A 20,541-nucleotide genomic window follows, 5' to 3' on the forward strand; every position below is an offset into this window, starting at 1 on the left:
AAAAAAAAAAGAAAGGAGAGAAGGAAAGAAGATTCTCCCTGTTTCTCCACCACCACCCAATATCTTTCATTTGACCTGATAACAAGAAATTAAAACTCTGAATGGCTGGACAAAGGAAGAGGAAAGGGAAAAGCTTGAGGGAAAGTACAAACCAAGACATAAACTCAATCTCTAAATTCACTCTTTTGTGGGGAGTAGGGGGAGGAAAAGGGGTTTAAACGCAAGAGTACTTTACCACTGAGGTACATTCTTTTTTATTTTTTTTAAGACAGGGTCTAAGTTGCTGTAGCTGTCCCAAACTTGGGATCGTTCTTCCTTAGTCTCCTGAGTTGTTGGGATTATAGCTGTGTACCACTGCACAGTTCACTCTTTTATTAATGAAAATAATTTTGTCGACTTTCAGACATTTCAACATCATATTTATTTATTTGTTCAGTGGTCTCCTAGTCGGTGCCAGGCACTGTGTTAGGACACAGTGGGGAGTAAAAACAGAATTAACCCTGTATTGTGGAGACAGATCAATGTAAGACTGAAATGGTGAAGACATAGAGCAAATTGGGCTGAGAGGCACATTGTGTTACTGTGACAGCCCCATCTAACCAGCGATTATTACTAGAGCTGTTGGTTCAGCTGATACCTTAAGGAAGGAAAGGACTTGCTTATGCAATTTGGATGTTTTTGTCAAGTTTTTGGTTTTAAATGTCAGGTGTGGAAAGCTGAGGTTACCAGATCCCTCCACTCACAGCACACAACTGTTAAAGTTCACTTAGTATCTTTTATCTCTATTTCTCATTCTGTTTTCCCCAAAGGCAGATAATAATGTACTTATCAGACAATCTGCTATTTTCTGGCTTTCAGACAGCTGATAGGTTATCTTGCCAAATGGGTATGATGACAAGATACTGGATCAAGTAAAAGGGCATTGAAAGTTGGACAAGGGAAAAAAGGATGAGCTGGAGATCTAGTTCAGTTGGTACAGTGCTTTTCTTGTATGCCCAAGGCTGTGTTCAATCCCCAGCACCACAAAAAAAAAGGGGGGGGGGGCGAGAAAGGAGAGATGGATTGGGGGAAGTAGTTATTGGATTTGAGATCCTGATGACTTCTGAGCAGCAAAGAGGAAGGAACAGGGATTATAGTGGAAGAGATCTTGGTGATGACAAAATCCAAGATGAGGTTGGTAAAGCAGAATAGTGGTCGCTATAGAGATGATCAGGGCGTTGGTCATTGCCATAATCTAGAATACTTTAAGTCCATTAAGTCCTCAAATCTCTATAAGGGTAGAGAATAGGAGTCAAGGGCTAATACACATGAAGAATAAGGGAGTTAGATTGGGGATGTAGCTCTGTGGTAGACCACTGTCTAGCACATTTAAGGCTATGGGTTCCATCTTTAGCAGCCCCCCCCTCAAAAAAAAAAGGTGGTGGTGGTAGGACTATTTGGCTGTAAGGGATAGAAAACATCTTATTGGGTCACAGTGGTGCATGCCTGTAATCTCAGCAGCTTGGGAGGCTGAGGCAGGATGATCATGATTTCAAAGACATTTTCAGCAAAAGCGAGGTGCTAAGCAATTCAGTGAGACCCTGTCTCTAAATAAAATAGGGCTGGAGATGTGGCCCCATGGTCAAGTGCCCCTGAGTTCAATCCCTGACACCCTGGCCCCCCCAAAAAAAAAGAGGAGCTAGAAAACATCAAAATTAATAGGACTTAAGGCAAAAGTTCTTCTCCTACACTTACTACAAACAGTAATAGTCTGCCCAAGGCCTGAATAGCCCTCCTCAGTGTCAAGAGATAAGTCTGCTTCTCCCTATTACTCTGCTTTGCATAGCAACAATTCTCCAAGCTACCTCATGGTCCAAGGCTGCTGGACTTCTATTCCAGAGAGCAGGAAGCAAGAGAACATACCTCGTTTTAAAGAACACTTGGAAACTGTATATATGTCATTTCTTCCATCAATTTTGTCACAGCAGCCACAATCCCAGCTAAAATTCTGTAGGTTCTATTTCTAGAAGGGGGAAACCAGATATTGGGGACCAACTGGCAGCCTCTTCCACAGGGAATGATGGGGCAGTAGAACAAAGAACAGGGTGATGGTGATATAGCAGAATGGCAGCAGCCTTAAGTGGAAGGGGGGTGAAGTCTAGAAGTGGGATACATAGGAACCTAACCTTCAGCTCCCAGTAAAAGCCACCCCTGGGAGGGGCTGCAACATGAAGGCAGAAGCACAAAACAGCTACCCATAGTGGTTTGCTAGAGGACCTTTGGGTTGGGGAAGGGACATAGGAACTGGGTCAGGACCAGCAAGGGCAAGTTTGTAAGACTACTGGATGAAAACAGGATTGAGGGGCTGGGGTTGTAGCTCAGTTGTAGAGCACTTGCCTTGGATATGTGAGGTACTGGGTTCAATCTTCAGCATATTAAAAAAAAAAAAGATATTAAAAAACAAACAGGATTGAGAAGTTAAATGGTCTTGGTATCTGAGACAGGTAGGTCTTGCTTGGCCAAGGTGATACAAACTAGAAATGGTTCCACCTCTAAAACCTCTAAAACCACAATTTTAGGGACTGGATTGTGGCTCAGCAGTAGAGTGCTCGCCTAGTGTGTGTGAGGCCCTGGGTTCGATCCTCAGCACCACATAAAAATAAATAAAGGTATTATGTCCAACTACAACTAAAAATAAATATTTTAAAAATATATAAATAAATTAAACCACAATTTTAGCCATTAGAGCTAATCAGCAGGCTACCTCACAGGTTGTCCAACTCTTGTATCACCTGACCTCTAAGCCTCGGTACCATCCCCAAACTGCACATTCGATGTTACAAGGTTAACAAAATATTTATTCCTTCCCACAAGTAGAAGGAATGTTCAAATGCCAAAAATGATCCATAGGAGGGCAATACAGCTTAGGGCAGGTCACTGTGCAAAACAATGAGAAAAAGATGTTACTTCTACACACACACACTTTTTTTCAGTGTGAGGGAGCGGGTGCGGGGGAACTCATGTCAGGCCAGTGCTCTTCCATTGAGTTACATCCCCACACTCACAATTTACACCATCAATCTCTTCTTTAGGTACTATCCCCTATCAGAAGCACATGCCCAGCCTTCTTCCTCTCCCCGCCCACCCTGGTGCCCTCAGAAATCTAAGACTCCAGTCTTTTTTTTTTTTTTTTTTATTGTTGGTTGTTCAAAACATTACATAGTTCTTGATATATCATATTTCACACTTTGATTCAAGTGGGTTATGAACTCCCATTTTTACCCCGTATACAGATTGCAGAATCACATCAGTTACACATCTATTGATTTACATATTGCCATACTAGTGTCTGTTGTATTCTGCTGCCTTTCTAAGACTCCAGTCTTCACTTTCAGGAAAACTCCTTTAATTAAGATGCCCAACATTTTAGGGGGGCAAATGACCTATAGCAGAAATGTCAGTGAGCTCTACATGTGTGTCAGCAAAGGGAACAAGGAACAATGGAAAACAGCTGCCAGCAAAAGACTGCAGGATGGTAGGAAGCAGATGAAGCAGAGTGAGCATGGCCCTGCCCCCCCCCCGCCCAAGTTATGTGCCAACTCCTTGCAATTTAGTTATACTTTGCCAATTTTTTTGAGAATTAATGCAGACACACAGAAAATGCCCAGCACCTGTTTAGCTTGGTGGTGCTATATCCAGGTATTATCATTTTGGGCAATACTGGGGAATGTAGGGGTGCTCTGTCACTGCAACAACATCCCTAACCCTTTATTATTATTTTTTAAATATTCATTTTTTCAGTTTTAGGTGGACACTGTATCTTTATTTTCTTGTGGTGCTACCCAGTGCCTTGGGTATGGTAGGCAAGCACTCTACCACTGAGCCAAAACCCCAGCCCCAGACTGTTATTATTTTTTAATGTTCTGAGACAGGGTCTTCCTAAGGTGTCTAGGCTGGCCTCAAATTTGTGATCTTCCTGCATCAGCCTCCTGAGTCACTGAAATTACCAGTGTGCACCACTACACTTAGCTTATTTCAAGTTGTTAGATCATAAAATGCTGCTTGGCACAAAAGATAATCAACAAACATTAATAAAATGAACAAAGAGGTAGTATTAGAATAAACTAAGGGCTCTGATCTAAGGATGATAGTCACAACTGCTGTCAGAGAGCTAAATTAGGAGAAACATCAAGAATACTGGGTTTAAGGGAAGGCAGGTAGAACACATTTGTAATCGCAGCAGCTCAGAAGGCTGAGGCAGAAGTATCGTGAGTTCAAAGCCAGCCTTAGCAAAAAGCAAGGCACTAAGCAATTCAGTGTGACCCTGTCTCTAAATAAAATACAAAACAGGGCTGGAGATGTGGCTCAGTGGTTGAGTACCCTGGAGTTCAATCCTTGGTACCAAAAGAAAAAAAAAAAAAAAACAAGTACTGAGTTTAGAGGGTGGCACCAGGCCAGCCCTGAGACACAGCCAGAAATCCTGTCAAAGAAAATTCTGTAAGCAACAATTCTCACAGCACAGCTCACTTGAAAAGGAATCCAGGAAGCTTCTGCTACTAACAATGATAATGGACAGGGCCCATTGCATGCTGTTCCCAGATCCTACACCAAAATGAAAAAAGGGGGACATAAACTTCCCTCAGAGCCCAGGAGGGAAATGAGGCAGGATGCGGTGATTGCTGAGGAAGTGGGAAGGCAAGAGAACCCCAGCGCTTGCACCCTAACTTTCGCTTATCAGCTCTTTGCCCCAAGCCACAGGCTGCTTCCTAAACACAAGGAAGGGCAAATGATGTTAGAAGATAGAACTAAGGACAGCTCTACAGACAAGTTTCCAGCAGGCAGATGAGTAAATCAGCTGAGCTTTTCTTTGCATTTTGGTCCTTGTCTGAGATACTTTTGGAAGTCATGAAGGGTAATCCTGAAGGTGACAGAGCAGCAAACACAGAGGGATAAGTTGTAAGGGCAGGTGAGCCTGTCCAGATGGCTCAGTAGCCTGCTTCCTGGGTCCAGTTTCGGGCATTGATGAAGAGCTGAAGCCACGGGGAGGTGGTAAGAGTGTCAAATGGAGGGGGTCGCCATGCCCACTGCCATGGCCTCACAGCCCTCTCAGGATGAGGCATAAGAGCCAGGTGGCGGCCATCATGGGAGCAGACACCAGCCACACCCCTTGGAGAACCATTGGGATTCAGTGGGTATTGCTCTGTGGGGTTCCCCTCATCATCTGCCCAGTGCAGGGGAGCCAGGCCTTTGGCCTCAATCTGGGCTTGGAGTTCTGGAGAAGAAAATGCCATGTAACCTGGGAGGGAAGAAAGAAAATGAAAGTCAAGTTCCTTCAGGCCTTTTATCCATTCCCAGCCCTCAGTCCTCTCCCCGCCTTCCCAGGCCTGACCTTCTCCATGGGCGCTCCATACTGGCAGCACAGCACCTTCCATCCCTTGAAGCATCAGGGCTGGCCCAGGCCCCACACGCACAGTGGCCCAGCGAGACTCAAAACGCCCAGACAGGTTGTGACGCAGCATGAGGCCGGGCTGGGTTGGCCAGGAGTCATGATCCATATCCCCGACTTCTTCATCAGGGTTGCCACCCACCCAGCCCAGCAGAGCCAGCAACTGACAGCCATTACACACGCCCAGGCTAAAGGTGTCTGGCCGCTTCCGGAAACGCCTCAGCTCAGCCCCAGCCTGTGAATGAAAAGTCACAGCAGCTGCCCATCCTAGAAGGGAACATGGAAGTCAGGTGAGATGTGGGAGGCCTCAGAAAAAGAGAAGCCAAGAATGAAGGGAAACGGCTGCTCTTTGACTCCAGCAGGTACCCCTCTCTGCAGAGCCTGGGGCACGAGAGGGAAGAAATGGGCTTGTCTGCTTAAATCTGATGTTACCAACTCCTGGGACACAGATGGCCAGTGATTTTCTTTTTGCTTGGCCAACAGAACATTAAAAGTTTTTACTTGGGTTGGGGTTGTGGCTCAGTGGTAGAGCGCCTGCCTAGCATTTGTGAAGCCCTAGGTTCAATCCTCACTAGGTTCAATCCTCAGCACCATGGATAAAAAGACAAATAAAATAAAGGTACTGTGTCCATCCAGAATTAAAAAAAAAAAAATGCATCATATATGTTTTTATTGAGTTGCTCAACACTTAAAAATAAGATCTCATACAAAAACCTGAATTTTCAGCTTTTCTTTAAACAATAAGGGTCTGGTTATGTTGAGCCACCTTTTCAATAGCTGCTTCAGCCGAGCAGCAGCTGCCCCTTTAGATAGGACATAAATTGTCCAGATTAGCAAGACCCCACCCAGATAACCTGCCCCATTTATTAACCTCAGGCCTTCTGCTGACACCTGACAACTGAACTCATTTGCTCACTCTCCCCTTGGCTTTGTGGAGGTGAGAGATTTGAGGAATGTGGCAGAGGAGCACCTACCTTTGGCAGAGCCCAGGACGTCTGCATAGCTGAAACCACCCACAAAGGCCACACCACGGAATGTGTCTAGCCCAATGGCCCCAGAACAGAGGTCCTGCATGGTCACGTCCCACACCTAGCAGGTCAGAGAAGGCAAATGTCAGGGTACCCAGTCCGAGGCTAGATCAAGGCCTCTAGCTCTGTTGGCCAACCTACTCACCTCAAACCCAGCCAAGTGGAAAGCATCAGCCATCTCCCGGTCTCCATTACTACCCTCTTCTCGCAAGACGGCGACTCGCGGGGCAGGACCACCTGGAAGGAGGAGTGTCTCTGGTCTAGACAGTTACCTCCCCACCTGAACTCCCCAGACACCTTTTCCAGAGCAGGCCCAGGCACCCAGGTCTTGGGCTCCACACCCAGGCTGACGGCCTAGGAAACCAAATGTTGTTGTGCACACTCCCTCACCAAGCTCATGGGGCACAGAGGCCTTGGGGAAAGAGGGGGGCAAGCAATAGCTGGGCCCCATCCGCTCCCTTAGACCCTGTTCCTCTTCTGCCACATAGTGTGGCTCTGCCTGCAGCCGGTCCAGTTGGAAACTTGTTTCCTCCCAGAGGGCTCGCAGTTGCCCAACTGGCTCCTCCACAACCACAGTCCCGTTCACTGATACCCGAACCTGAAAAGGGCAAGTAAATCAAGAGCTAAGAGAAAGGACAGCCCCTCCATGGCTGGCAGAGAGGCCTACAGCTTCCTCGCTCAGACTGCCCACTAAGCCCCACTCTCCCTGGCTTCCTCACCATGGCATGGGGACCAGCTTCGCCTGTGTGGCCCAGCTCCAGGCAGTGGAGGCCAGCATTCCTGTAACGCTGCAACACTCCAGCCAGGTCTGGCTTCTGCACCTCCAGCACCAGGCCTGGCTCCTCAGAAAACAGCACTGGCAACGCTGGGAGAGCAATGGAGGCAAGTCAGGGTGTTTAGGGTGCTGCCAGAGATTTAGAGGCAGCAACCAGAGCTGTGGTGAGGACTTGGATGGTGGGAAGAGGAAGTTGCATCAGGGACTGTGGGGGGTCTTCAAGGGGTGCAATAAGGAACATAGTGGGTGCCATTTAGTTCAGCTGTCAGGAGATAGCTCAGAAGAGACAGTCGAAGAAGACCCAGGGAAAATGGGTTGAGGACATTCTATTCTTTATCAGGAGATGAGGTCTGCAGGGTAGAGAAGGCAGCCAGACCTGACTCTAAATCTAGTTTCTTACCATCGACCCCAGGCGCAGCTACATCCACTTCTATCCCACAATTCCCAGCAAAGGCCATCTCGAGCAAACAGGTGACAAGGCCTCCATCGCTGACATCATGGCCTGAGCAGAGGAGGCGGTCTGAAGGAAAGTAAAAAAAGTTCAGTGATCTTGGGGCCCAGCCTGATGGCTCCACTTAACTACTTCTGGAGAGTCCATGACAGTGTGTGAGAAGGTAACACACATGGGGAACAGAGAAGGATCCAAGTCCCTAAGCCCCACGTAGTTAGCTGGTGAGCACCTGCTGCCATGTGCACCACCTCTCCAGCCTCACCTTTTAGAAGCCCCTGGGTGATCCTGAAGGCATGAACCAGGTTCTCAGGAAGATCCAGGTTGGGAGGCTGTTCCCCGAGCTGTGAAAAACACTGGGCCAGAGCTGTGCCCCCCAGCCGGTGCTGCCCAGGGCTCAGAGGCACATACAGCAGATGGCCTGAAGAGACAGAGATGGGGGGAGATGGATAGTTCAGGAGTACCCTTCCCTGAGGTGCTCATAGCATTGCCATTCCCAACATGCAAAAAGATGCCCCAGACCATTAGTTCCAGAAAGTACCACAGCCCAGTGCTGAGATGAGGGAGCCCCCAAACTAAGACCAAGGTCAGAGCACATTGCACATACCTCTCCCTCTAGGATGTTTGAGGTCTGGGGTCACAGTGGCTGTGATATCTGGACAAACAGCATAAGCTGAGATGACCAGTGACCCTACAGAGCAAGGAAGACCAAAAAAGAGTGAGATTCCAGCCCAGCCCAATGGTCCCTTCTCCATCCCCCTCTCCTGAGGACCCCAGCCTCACCAGGAGCCCGCACAGTCTCAGTGCCGACCCGGGCAGCCATGCTGAGGGAATCCTTGCCACCATCCACTGCCACACCCAGTGCTGCCATCACAGCCACCATAGCCTCACAGGCATCAGCTAGAGCTGCACCTTCCCCTGGGAGCTTGGCTGCCCACATCCAGTTCCCACTGCACTTCACATCCTAGGAGAGTAGAGATAAACATCAGAGTGGAAGAGACATGCAGACTGGGGTATAGAGGGACTGGGTGGTCGTGAGCATGAAATGAAAGGCAAGCGATGAATGTGGAAGTGTCCCAAAGGCCTGGAACTCTAGGGTAGAAGCTGTCAGGGAACTCACCCGGAGATCAGTGACCAGAGCAAACACCAGGTTGGTGAGGGCTTCAGCCACAGCCAGCCGGGCAGCCACCTTGGGGTCCAGCAGGCTCTTGACTGGCTGCTCTCCCAGGGCTGTGGCAGCCCCTATGAGTTCCTGGTGACTCAGTGCTATGACAGCTACATCAGCCAGAGGAGTGTGCAAAGGCCCAACACACTGCTGTTGGGCCACCAGGCCACCCACAGAGCGGTCCACCTGTGGTATGAAATACAATTGGCAAGAGGGCAAAGACCAGAGAGCTAGGGGCTCGGGTTGTATGTAGCTCAGTAGTTGAGGGCTTGCCTCGCATGCATGAGTCACTGGGTTTAATCCTTAGCACCGCATACAAAAGTAAATAAATAAAATAAAGATATTTTTAAAAAAAGAACAGAGAGCTCAGGTTGTCCATTTTTTCCTGAGGGAGACAGAACAGTGGGAAACCTGGCTTCCCTCCAACATGCAGATAAGAGCTCCACACAGAGGGTAGGCAGCAAGAAGACCAGGGCATGGGGTGGAGGTGAAGGTATCCCTGTTCCTCCCCCAAGATTCTAGGGCTGTGGTGGTCCTAAGGGGAGGAAAGACAGCAGAGGGCTGAAGGGGTGAAGCAGGGGTGCAGGGAAGACCTTGGTGGTGAGATAGCGCTTGCTGGCCACAGAGGGTAATCTCAGAACCCGCTCCAGAGCCTGGCGCACACTCAGCCCCTGAGGCAAGGCCAGGGGCTGCAACACAGGAGAATCCCTCTGGAGAAAGAACTCCTACAACAGAAATGGCAACAGGGGAATGTGAGTACCCGCGGAAGGCTGGGTGCAAGCAGATGATGAGGGTCCCGAGAGGAGGGCCACAAGAGAAACACATCCCATCCCACATACCTTCTGAGGCATCTTGCCCAATACCCATTCGAGCTCCAGGTCCACAGGGGTTGGGGGAGGTTTAGGGGGGGCATCCCCCTGGCCATTTCTCCCCATGGGACACTCACGATCATCCACCAGCACGATCTATGGACCACAGGGACACCACCCAGAGGGAATGAGACTATGAGCACCAGCAGGGAATGCTTCCAGAGATTAGGGCAGAGATGGTCCTTCCACCCCTTGTTTATCTTCCTCTGTAATTTCTACCTTCCCCCTGCTTCCTACATCTGTTCCCCATACGTTCTTTGACACCATCTCCCATCCTTCTCCCTTGACAGTTCTTGCTCTAGCCCAAGAAGCCAGGCAGCTTGAACCTACCAGTAATGTCTGGCTCTTGGAGCCAACTCACCCTCTTGTCTCCAGTAATGGTACCCACAAAGCAAGCCAGACAGCGTTCCCGGGCACTGACACGACTCAGGAAGTCCCGGTGGGGGGGCCTCAACAGAAGTGCATTTGACTCCTGGTACTCGGCCCCCCAGATTTCCAAGGCATTCAGGGTTGGGTCACCCAGCTACACAGACATAGCAGAAAGCAAAGAGAAGAATCACTAGGCCTTCCCCCACCTCACACTGTTGCTAGGAATTGGGGATCATAAAGGAAGGATGGCTGGGGCTGGTAGAGGGGGGACTGCCAGACTTCAGGGGATGAGACCAACCTGGAAGCGGCTGGTGTAAATGATGGCCCCTGCTGGGTCACTCAGTTCCTTTAGGACATTGCCTGGTGAAAGGATTGCAGGGAAAGGCGGCAATCTGGTCATGGTCAGCTCCAGGCAAAAAAAGGGCAGTCCCAAACCTCCAAAGGAGCACCTAATTGTGTCCCTGCAGGAATTGCTGCTATAGTCTCACTACCAATTGTCACAGGGCAGCAGGCTCCACCCACTCCAACCCCGAACTGGTCCAGAACATACAGCATGAAGGACTTAAGAGCTGGGTGGTTGGTTGCAGATGCTCAATGTCTCTCCCTAAACCAAATTTGGCAGGAGTTAGTAGGCCCAGCACTTTGTCCCAACTGCTTCCCTCACCATTGCCACCAGCACCCTGATCATGGAGGCTGCAGATGGGGTTTTCCATGGGGGCTTCCACACAAGCCCGGATAACACGGTTCATTTTCTGTTCCATTTCTGGGTCTCCCCGCTGCACAGCCCCAAAATCCAGGTCACTGGCATTATCTCCCTGCACCTGAAGGAACATAAAGCATAGCTCAGCTCAGGGAGGCTGGGCTCCCTCAAATCCCACACACATAGGACCCAGCAACATCAAGGAGTCTGAATCTTTAGCTATTCCCACTCACCTGCACAGATGAAGCTGCTCCACCTCCAACTCCAATCCTATAGACAGGACCCCCAACCTTTACAACATCCATGCCTGCAAGGAAGAAGCGTAGAAACAGAACACAGGGAAAACCATCACAAGCCTCTAAAGCAAGGTAGTATAAGGACAAAGAAAGTTTATGTGAGGGGTACATGATCTTAATACTCCACTGGGCTGATGGGAGACTGAATTAGAACAACATCTACAGAGGATAATGTGGCCCTAACAATCAAAATTACAAATACATGTAGCTCAGTGGTAGAGCACTTGTCTAGCACGGACAAGGTCCTGGGTTTGACCCCCAGTACAGCAAAAATACATACATACATACATACATACAAATGCTTCTGTTCTTTGGGAAAATACACTTCAAGGAATATTTTTTTTTTTTTTGGTACCAGGGATCGAACCCTGGAGACACTTAACCATGAGCCACTCCTCAGCTCTTTCTATATTTCATTTAGAGAGAGGATCTCGCTAAGTTGCTTAGGGCCCCACTAAGTTGCTGAGACTGGCTTTGAACTTGCAATACTCCTGCCTCAGCCTCCCCAGACACTAGTGTTTCAGGCAAGAGTCACTATGCTGGGCATACTTCAAGGAATTTATTCTATGAATTTACTCATAAGGATACAAAATTTGCCTACCTATAAGAGTAAACATTGTAAACTGGGCGCAGTGGTGCATGCCTGTTATCCTAACAGCCTGGAGATGAAGGCAGAAGATCACAAGTGCAAAGCGAACCTCAGCAATTTAGCAAGGATCTAAACAACTTATAAAAACTCTGAGACCTTATCTCTAAAAAAAAAAAAAAAAAAAAGAAAGAAAGAAAACTGGAGATGTGGCTCAGTGGTTAAGTGCCCTGGGTTCAATCCCTGATACCAAAAAGTAAATAAGTAAATAAATAAAAATTTAAAATAAGGGTTGAGGGATGTAACTCAGTAGCAGAATATCCCTGGGTACAATCCTCAATAAGTTCTAGATGAAGTAAAGAAAAGAAGAACAAATATTCATATGGATCTACTTGCATATGCAGCAAACACTTCTAGCAGGATACAAAAGTAACTGAATAAAATTGATTGTCTCTAGAGAGGGAAACTGGGGTCTGGAGGTCAGGGGAAGGAGTTTTCAACGCATAACATTCCTTGCCTTTTGAGTTTTGAGCCATGTGACCGGATCACTTAGTCAGAAAATGGGACCTGGACTTTTATCTTGATTCCACCATAGCTCTTAGCACAGTGCTCTGCACACAATGAATACTCAATAAATGTTTGCTTAATTGAACTGAACCAGCAAATAAAAGTCCCTGGCATATAGCAAATAGCGAACAAACATTAACTGCCTCAATTTAGCAGGGTGTGATCCAGAAGCATAGGGGTAGGGGTGAGAAGGGCCTCTCCCCTACATAAATAAAGTAGGGAGGAGACAGAGACAACAAAGGCTGAGACTGCTTGCTAACATAAACTACTCTCCTGCCTTGAAAACCTGTACTGGAGGAGAGACATGAACCAAGGAATTAAAAACTAATCAATAAATGTCCCCTCAATTCCCTCCCTGAAACTTTCCTGTGCTGACCGAATACAGGGAAAAGTAGCAGGTTTTTACCTGGCTCTGGAGGTTCCTTGCCCACATGCTCAGCTTCCATGGACCCAATGCCCCCACTAAACATAATGGGTTTGATCCACTCACGCCGCTGACCATTAGGGAGCTGGAGGCCGAAAGAGCGGGCAAAGCCTGAAGTGTGGACATCAGAAAGAAGGGGTTAGGAACCAATCACACAGACCCCTAGCCTTTGCCCAGTACTACAGTCCATGGGTCACACACTCACCCACAAGCCCTTGGGGGACTACGTGTTCATTATCCCTCTACACGCCCAGCCTTACCAGCCAACACTGGTTCCCCAAACTTGTTGCCATAGTCAGATGCCCCATTACTGGCTTCGATGGCAACCTCCAGGGGCCTGGCAAAGTTCCCAGGGTAGTGGAAGCTTGGATCCTCCCAGGGAAGATTATAACCTGAGAGGAAAGAAGAAAGTTGAATGGACTATAAAGATATAAGATGGAGTTGGGCATGATGGTGCACACCCATAATCCCAGCAACTTAGGAGGCCTCATGAGAAGAGAAGTTTGCAAGTTCAGGGTCAGCCTTGGCAACTGAGACCCATTCTCAAAAAAATAAAAAAGATGGAATTGGGGATATAGCTCAGTTGGTAGAGTGCTTGCCTCGTATGTGCAAGGACCTGGGTTCAATCCTCAACACTACAAAAATAAATAAATAAAAAGGGCTGATAATGTAGCTCAGAGATAGAGCACGCCCTTGGCTTTGATCCCCAGTACCTAAAAACAACAAAAAAGAAGCAGGATGGAAGAACCAGCATCATTGGGCAAGTCTAAATCAGTAAGGACCACCCGCATGGTTGGAATGTCCACTTTAGCACAGTGTAGAACCTGTAGTTAAGTGCTAGTCTTTTTCTCCACCTCCCACATCAGCCTTCCCTCTTCTCAGTATCAGACTTCTTTTTCTGTTATAGTACTGGGGATTGAACCCACCTCTCCCCACATGCTAAGCAAGAACTCTATCCAACTTCTTAAGCTTTTCTGGATTTTGGAGACAAATAGTAATTAAAACACAACCCAGGGCTGGGATTGTAGCTCAATGGTAGAACACCACTTGCCTAGCATGTGTGAGGCACTAGGTTTAATCCTCAGCACCATATAAAAATAAATAAAGGTCTACTGACAACTAAAAACAAACAAACAAAAAAACTCAAAAAACAAGACAATCTAGATGTGCTCAGTAGTTAATGTGGTTAAGTGCCCCTAGGTTCTATACCTGGTACTGAAAAAAAAAAGACAAACCAGCATCATGTTTTCTGGCTGAGACAGTAATAGCTTCTAAAGTAAATCATCATGGTTAGCAACACATGCCTGTAATCTCAGCAGATATAATCCCAACAGCCTCAGGAGGCTGAGGCAGGAGGAATGTGAATTCAAAGACATCCTCAGCAAGAGCAAGTTAGAGTGGCCCTAAGAAACTTAGCAAGACCCTGTCTCAAAATAAAAAATAAAAAGGGCTGGAGATGTGGCACAGTTGTTAAGCACCCTGGGTGCCTGGGTGATTCAATCCCCAGTACCAAAAAAAAAAAAAAAAAATTATGATTCTGCAAATCTAGGCTGGCACCCAACATCTCCAATGGCCTACACACCTCATGATCAGGGTCAATGAAAAGCCAGCTATTCGGGAGTTCTTCCTCCCCACAAAAAGACACCCAGATGACCCTTTGGTCTACAAAATGCAAGGATTTGGTGCTGCCAGGACAAAAAGTCTGGAGGCAAGGTGGGTAGAGAGGAAGAAGACTGGACCTGGGATATGCAGGTTTCCAAAACAATAGCCAGCAGTGCCAGCCACCACATGGGCCCCGCGGCCCGTGCACTGGATGTCCCGGATTCGGCCCCCTGTGCCCGTGGTTGCACCACTGAAGGGGGCTACTCCTGCAAAAAGAGAGTGGGGGAGGCATGAGTGTCACAGAGACAAACCTCATCCCTGACCACCCCCATGGAAATAAAGACAACAAGCTTTCTCTTTTTTCCCAGCCTCAGCCTAGATACCTGGGACCTTTGCCCTACCCTACTCTCTGATCTCCATCCCTCTCAGGAATACAGCTCACCTGTGGGGAAGTTGTGTGTCTCGGCTGTGAAGACAACATGTCTTAGCCCCTGCCGTTGCTGGAAGCAGCTTGGCTGTGAAGGATCCTCAGGTCGTAGGAATCGGACTTCCTTCCCCCGGATTGCACTGTGGACATGTCCATGCTGGACCCACTTCTTTCTCGAGATCTGTACTAACCCAACCAGGTTCCAGGGCTTCCCCCTCCCCAGACCCAAGGCACAAGCAACCTGCTGTTGTCACAGAACTTGAGGACATTGTTAGGATTCGAGGACATCTGGGTACTCATGATAGACTCAAACAGCGAGTGTGTCAACTTCTTTCCATCCACATGGAGCTGGCCCTTGAAGAACCAGTGTCGGCTGTGCTCACTGAGGGAATTACATGGAGAAAGGAAGGCAGAACAAAAACAGGAGTCATTCCTCAGTGCCATGTCCTCTCAATAGCATTCAGCAGCAGTTATGGCTTATTCACACTTAAATAGGTCAAAATACATTCCATAAGGTCAATCATCAAGCATTCTGTCACTGTGGATTATCCAGAGCCAAAGTAGAGATGAAACTAAGATCTGAAGACAGATTCCTGGATGGTTAGGGGGAGCCCAGGCCCTCAAAGACTCAGAAAGGCCATTACACCAAGGAAGAACTATGAAGCCAAGTCCCCATGGTCTACCCTTTTAACCTGTAGGAGCTCATATATCAAAATGACCAAATTTGTCCTCACCTATTGGACTGAGCCAAGTCAAAGGCCTCCACAGTGCTGGGATTCCGCTGTAGTTCCTGGAAGCGCTTGGTATAGAAATCCAGGTCCCAGGAGTCTAGAGCCAGACCTATAATACAAACCCCAGAAAAGTTTACTATATGGCTCAGGTCACCTTATTCCAAGTCTCAACGTATCTACTGGCATTCTAGTATCCTGGGTCTTTCCCTTCCATTCCCACAGACTCCTACTCACCTAGCTCCTGGTTGGCCTTCTCCAGGGCAAGCCGACCCTCAGCTAATATGTTGATGGGGCCATTCAGGGGGGCTGGGATGCTTTCAGGGGAGAAGCTCTGGATGGGATGGGGAAAGTGCTGCTCTGTCATCCGGTCATGCAGGGCAGCCAGAGCCACGGTCTCCACCTCAGCTGAAGGGTGGTAGGCAAACTAAGAATGACACACACACAGAAGGCAAGGGATGAAGAGTGAACTGAAGAATGGAGGGAATACTCCACCCTTGGCTCTCCAAATATACAATGCTAGTCCACTGCTACCCTACAGCACCCCCCCCCTTTTTTTTTTTTTTGCAGTGCGGGGGATTAAACCCAGGGCTAGGCATCCCCAGGCCTATATAGCACCTGTGTCTAGACAACAAAAAGAAGACTCCCCTTCCAGGAATGAGTCCGTGCTATGATGCATAAATTAGCAGAGGAAACACAGACTGGATTTCTATCCTATTCATCCCTTGATAAGGAATCTTTGGATAGTGACTAATTCATACAATAATGAAGAACAGGTCCAAAGCCAGGAACTCTTCCCTTGCTTCTCCCATTATTTCCCTAGATCTTAGGATCTAATCTCTTCTAGTACACTTCCTCCTAATCACCCATTGCCTCACCGAGAGCCGGTAGCGTCGGGTAATCTCCACACGATTTACAGCTCCCAGCCCTGAGGCCTGGCACACAGAAACGATGTTGGTGGATGTTGGAGTACAGAAGTTCAGCCTGAGAAGTGGGCCAAATGGTTAGGATCTTGCTAGAAAGGCAGATCCTATCCATCCTGTCCAGCCAATCTTCCATCACTATCCCCTCACCAATGGTCTCCAACCTCAGACTGGGCTCCAAGAAACCTGCTTTCAAGTCACTCAGATCAAACTATAACTATCCTCTAGGCAACTCAGTGAGACCCTATCTCTAAATAAAATACAAAAAATAGGGCTGGAGATGTGGCTCAGTAGTCGAGTGCCTCTGAGTTAAATCCCTGATACCCCCCAAAACAAACAAACAAACTATAACTATCCTTCTAGCAATAAAACTGCTGCAATTTAGGGGCTAGAGCTGTAGCTCACCAATAGAATGCTTCCTTAACATGCACAAGGCCCTAGACACAAACCTCAGCACTAAAAAGTCAAAAACTGCCACAATTTTAACTTCTCAGAATACAAGTTATTTTACTTTCAGAATATATCTGACAGCTGGCTCAATCTATAAACGCATGTACCACATGGAGAAAATATGTGCAGTTTCCAAGGAAGGGAGTAAGATGTAATGAAAGCAAAACAAACTCCTGAGGATCACAAGAGGAACTTACAATGGAAGTGGAAGGGATATGCAGTGAATTCAAAAGAAAGGCTATGTCCTAGTTAGTGAAACAAACTGCCCCAGGTTAAAACACATACCTGGGCCCAACTTCCAGCAGCAGGTCATTGGAACCTGGAAGGAGCCAGGACTTTTGAGCAACATCATCCAGCAACAACGGGCAGCCAAACAGCCATTTCAGCTTCTTTATTTCCTCAGCATTTGGGAAGGCCTCAGCTACAGGGAGACAGAGCAAGGATACATTAAGATACTACATGTGGCACTATAGCACTTCATTCAAGCATCCAATACATAGGCCCAACCTGTCCAGTCCACATTGTAACAGAGTTCTGTCTCAACACCCTGCAGCTCTGGTAGTTGCCTTTGTACTTTCTGTAGAGTGTGTCCAGTCGCTGCTCCTTCATGGCCAGAGGGTCGGACATAGAAGTGAAGGACTGGGGCCATCTTTGCAGGTGTCCTTTCAGGGAAGAATTAGTTTCCTTTAAAAAAAAATTAAACAAACAAACAAACAAAAAAAATTAAGGCTGGGGATGTGGCTCAGTGGTTAAGCACCCTGGGTTCAATCCCTGGTACCAAAAAAAAAAAAATTTAAAGCTTTCTTGTTGAACTAATTTCAAGTTTCAAGGACAGTCGAGACATTAGTATTAGGTTAGGGGAAAATAACATGGGCACTCAGAGAAAGGGTAACCAGGAAAAGGTAGGCTTCTAATCTACTTCACTCATTCAACCATGATCACACTCGGAGCTCACAGATATACACTGCCTCTTCCCAAGAAGTGTGAGAACACAATGTGGACAACTCAAACTTAACTTATTAAAAACTGAATTCAGGACTGGGGATATAGCTCAGTTGGTAGAGTGCTTGCCTCACATGCACAAGGCCCTGGGTTTAATCCCCAGCACCACAAAAAAAAAAAAAAAAAAAAAAAAAAAATTCACCCTTAGCATGCTAAGGCCCTGGACTTGATCCTTGGCACCACAAAAAGAAAAAAACAAAAAACTGAATTATTTGACTACTACTTATGTCCTGGACATAAGGACCAAGGATTGTGATATTGCCAATCTAGAGGTCACTTTAACAGTTCTTATCTTACTAGACGTCTCAGCAACATTTGACTTACTCATTCCCTACTTTTTGAAACAACACCCTCTCTGGCTTCAGTGACACCACACTTTCCTGGTATCTTTCCCACCTTCTGGTTGCTCCTTTTGGGTCATTTTTGCTGGTCATTTGGGTGCCCAGGGCTCTCTTCTTACTTCTCTTCTATTTCTTAAGTGACCTCATCCAGTCCTAATTTTAAATATTATCTGGTAGAATGAACAAATGAAATTGCCAGCATTCAACAATTTTTGGCCAAAACAGTAATTTCTTATGGTTCAAGTTAATATTTGCCAATGAATTCTATAACTTTACCCAACACTGACGATTCCTGAAATTCCAGATAAGTACATTCAAAAGCTTGTGGTATCTCTACACACTGATGTCTCATAAACACAGCAAATATCTGTTATGGCCAAAACAGCAATTCTTTTTTTTTTTTTTTTTTAGTTGTTGATAGACCTCTTATTTATTTAATGCAGTGCTGAGACTCGAACCCAGTGCCTCACACATGCCAGGCAAGTGCACTACTGCTGAGCCACACCCCCATCCCCCAAACAGGAATTTTTATTTATTCTCCAGAGTTGCTATTCCCCATGTCAGTAAACACTACCATCATCTAATTAATTGCTCATCTAATTAATTAATTTAATTAGAGTTGACCTAGGGATGTAATTCAGTGACAAAAAAAACTTGCCTAGCAGGTTTTTCCTTCAGTCTCTCTAATCTATTTCCAAATAGCCCTCAAATCTCATCTGGACTACTACACTCTAGTCCAAGCCTCCCCTCTCCACTCACCTGGATCAACGTACTGGCTTTGGGAACAGAGTATGATTCCACCTCTGCAAAACCACAAACCATTTGCCACATGTCAGCATAAAGATGATGGCTTCCCATCACACATGGTATAAAATTTCAACTCAGTGCTCTGGATTACCTGGTCTGGCCACCTCTTCAACCCTATCTCACCCACTCTGCAAGGATCCCACTAGGTTCTACTGTATTCCTCTAATTTACCAAGCTCGGTACTAAAAGGCATTTTTTCCTCTAACTTACCAAGCTCAGTACTAAAAGGCATTTTTTTTTTCCACCCTTATATATGCATAGTTAGTTATTTTTTCTCTTTTGGTACCAGGGATTTAACTCAGGGGCACTGGACCACTGAGCCACAGCCCTAGCCCTATATTTTTGTATTTTATTTAGAGACACAGTCTCACTGAGTTAGTGAGTAGCTTTTTGCTGAGGCTGGCTTTGAACTCAGGATCCTTCCTGCCTCTCCTCCGGGGAGTTGCTGGGATTAGAGGCATGTACCACCCCGCCTGCATGGCTAGTTCTTTATAGTTATTTAGATTTCAGGGAAAATTCACCTGCTTGGAAAGGCCTTATTGGACTAGCCAATCTTAAATAGCCACTCTCAGATGGCTCTGGTTAACTTCTTATATAGCATTCACCCCAATCTGACATTTTTATTTACTTTTCACTCTATATTCCCCCCTAAAACAAAATCTGTCTGCATGTGCTGAAGCTGCTTCATCTTCGTTTAATCACCAAAGCTTGAGCAATTCCTGGGGCTTACTTTTTTAACATAAAGCTTAAAAAGTAAATAAATGAAAACGTGTTGCCTGAGTCAATGAATTCTTGGTTCCCACCACTTCTCTGTCCCTCTCTTCTTTCAGGGCAGTCTTCCTGAAACCATTTTATTTAGCTTTTCATAGGAGGGGCGCGGTGGCAGATGCCTGTAATCTCAGGGGCTCGGAAGGCTGAGGCAGGAGGATCCTGAGTTCAAAGCCAGCCTCAACAAAAGCGAGGCACTAAGCAACTCAGTGAGACCCTATCTCTAAATAAAATACAAAATAGGGTGGGGGATGTGGCTCAGTGGTCGCGTGCCCCTGAGTTCAATTCCCGGTACAACCCCGAACCTCGCCGCCAAAAAAAAAAAAATCCCAGTGCAATATTCCTAATGATTAGCATGGTGCCTGATATAAAACAGGTGGTTGACAGATTTTTTTTGCTGAACTAAAGACTCGGGAGCCAAGTCTGAGCGGTCAGGCACCCACGTCCAGCGTCTGCGGAACGCGCACACGAGGGGATGAAAGGATACCCCTACTACAGCAGGCACACGGGCCCCAGTTGCACTCAGCTCGGCCTGGTGGGGATACTGAAGCGGCCTGGACTGGACTTGGGATGGGTGACAAAGAGCTGCACCACTAAATGGCCTTAAAGCCAGCATGCGGTACATATACTCACGGGAAAGCTGTCCACGCTGCGCCTATGCCACACGAAGCTTGGCGCGTTTCGCGTCATCTATGTGCGACGCCTGCGGGAGGAAGTGAACTGGAAATGCCCCGCACACTTCCTCCAGTAGTAGGTGAGCGGCTTCGCAGCCCTGCAGCTGTTCTTGACCCAAGCTCTTTGGGGTCGGATTGTCTTCCTGGTGGTTTCTTTTTCTTTTTCT

The 20,541-nt window shown here is 47.1% G+C and overlaps 1 protein-coding gene across 4 annotated transcripts; it reads right to left on the reverse strand.

The window, feature by feature from the left end:
* Positions 1-3,771: 3,771 nt before the first annotated feature.
* Positions 3,772-20,385, reverse strand: Pfas (phosphoribosylformylglycinamidine synthase). Of its 4 annotated transcripts, XM_071604040.1 has the most exons (30): positions 20,334-20,354; positions 18,885-18,928; positions 18,181-18,295; positions 17,290-17,466; positions 17,068-17,203; positions 16,288-16,393; positions 15,647-15,836; positions 15,416-15,521; positions 14,923-15,063; positions 14,697-14,821; positions 14,392-14,520; positions 12,913-13,044; positions 12,635-12,763; positions 11,013-11,086; positions 10,744-10,900; positions 10,378-10,439; positions 10,072-10,233; positions 9,681-9,806; positions 9,435-9,566; positions 8,797-9,027; positions 8,460-8,640; positions 8,284-8,367; positions 7,942-8,097; positions 7,629-7,748; positions 7,173-7,318; positions 6,844-7,051; positions 6,599-6,690; positions 6,400-6,514; positions 5,369-5,692; positions 3,772-5,275 (listed from the first exon to the last, which is right to left on the reverse strand). In XM_071604040.1, exons 4-30 carry the CDS (start codon positions 17,429-17,431, stop codon positions 4,965-4,967), a joined length of 4,017 nt encoding a protein of 1,338 aa, XP_071460141.1. In that variant the 5' UTR covers positions 17,432-17,466; positions 18,181-18,295; positions 18,885-18,928; positions 20,334-20,354; the 3' UTR covers positions 3,772-4,964. The 4 variants fall into 4 exon arrangements, with proteins under 4 accessions (XP_071460141.1, XP_071460142.1, XP_071460143.1 ...); XM_071604041.1 differs by lacking the exon at positions 18,181-18,295 and having other exon boundaries at positions 20,334-20,372; XM_071604042.1 differs by lacking the exon at positions 20,334-20,354 and having other exon boundaries at positions 18,181-18,278; positions 18,885-18,920.
* Between the last annotated feature and the right edge of the window lie 156 nt (positions 20,386-20,541).

This window comes from Marmota flaviventris, chromosome 17 (genome assembly GCF_047511675.1).
Source record: "Marmota flaviventris isolate mMarFla1 chromosome 17, mMarFla1.hap1, whole genome shotgun sequence".
NCBI lineage: Eukaryota > Metazoa > Chordata > Mammalia > Rodentia > Sciuridae > Marmota > Marmota flaviventris.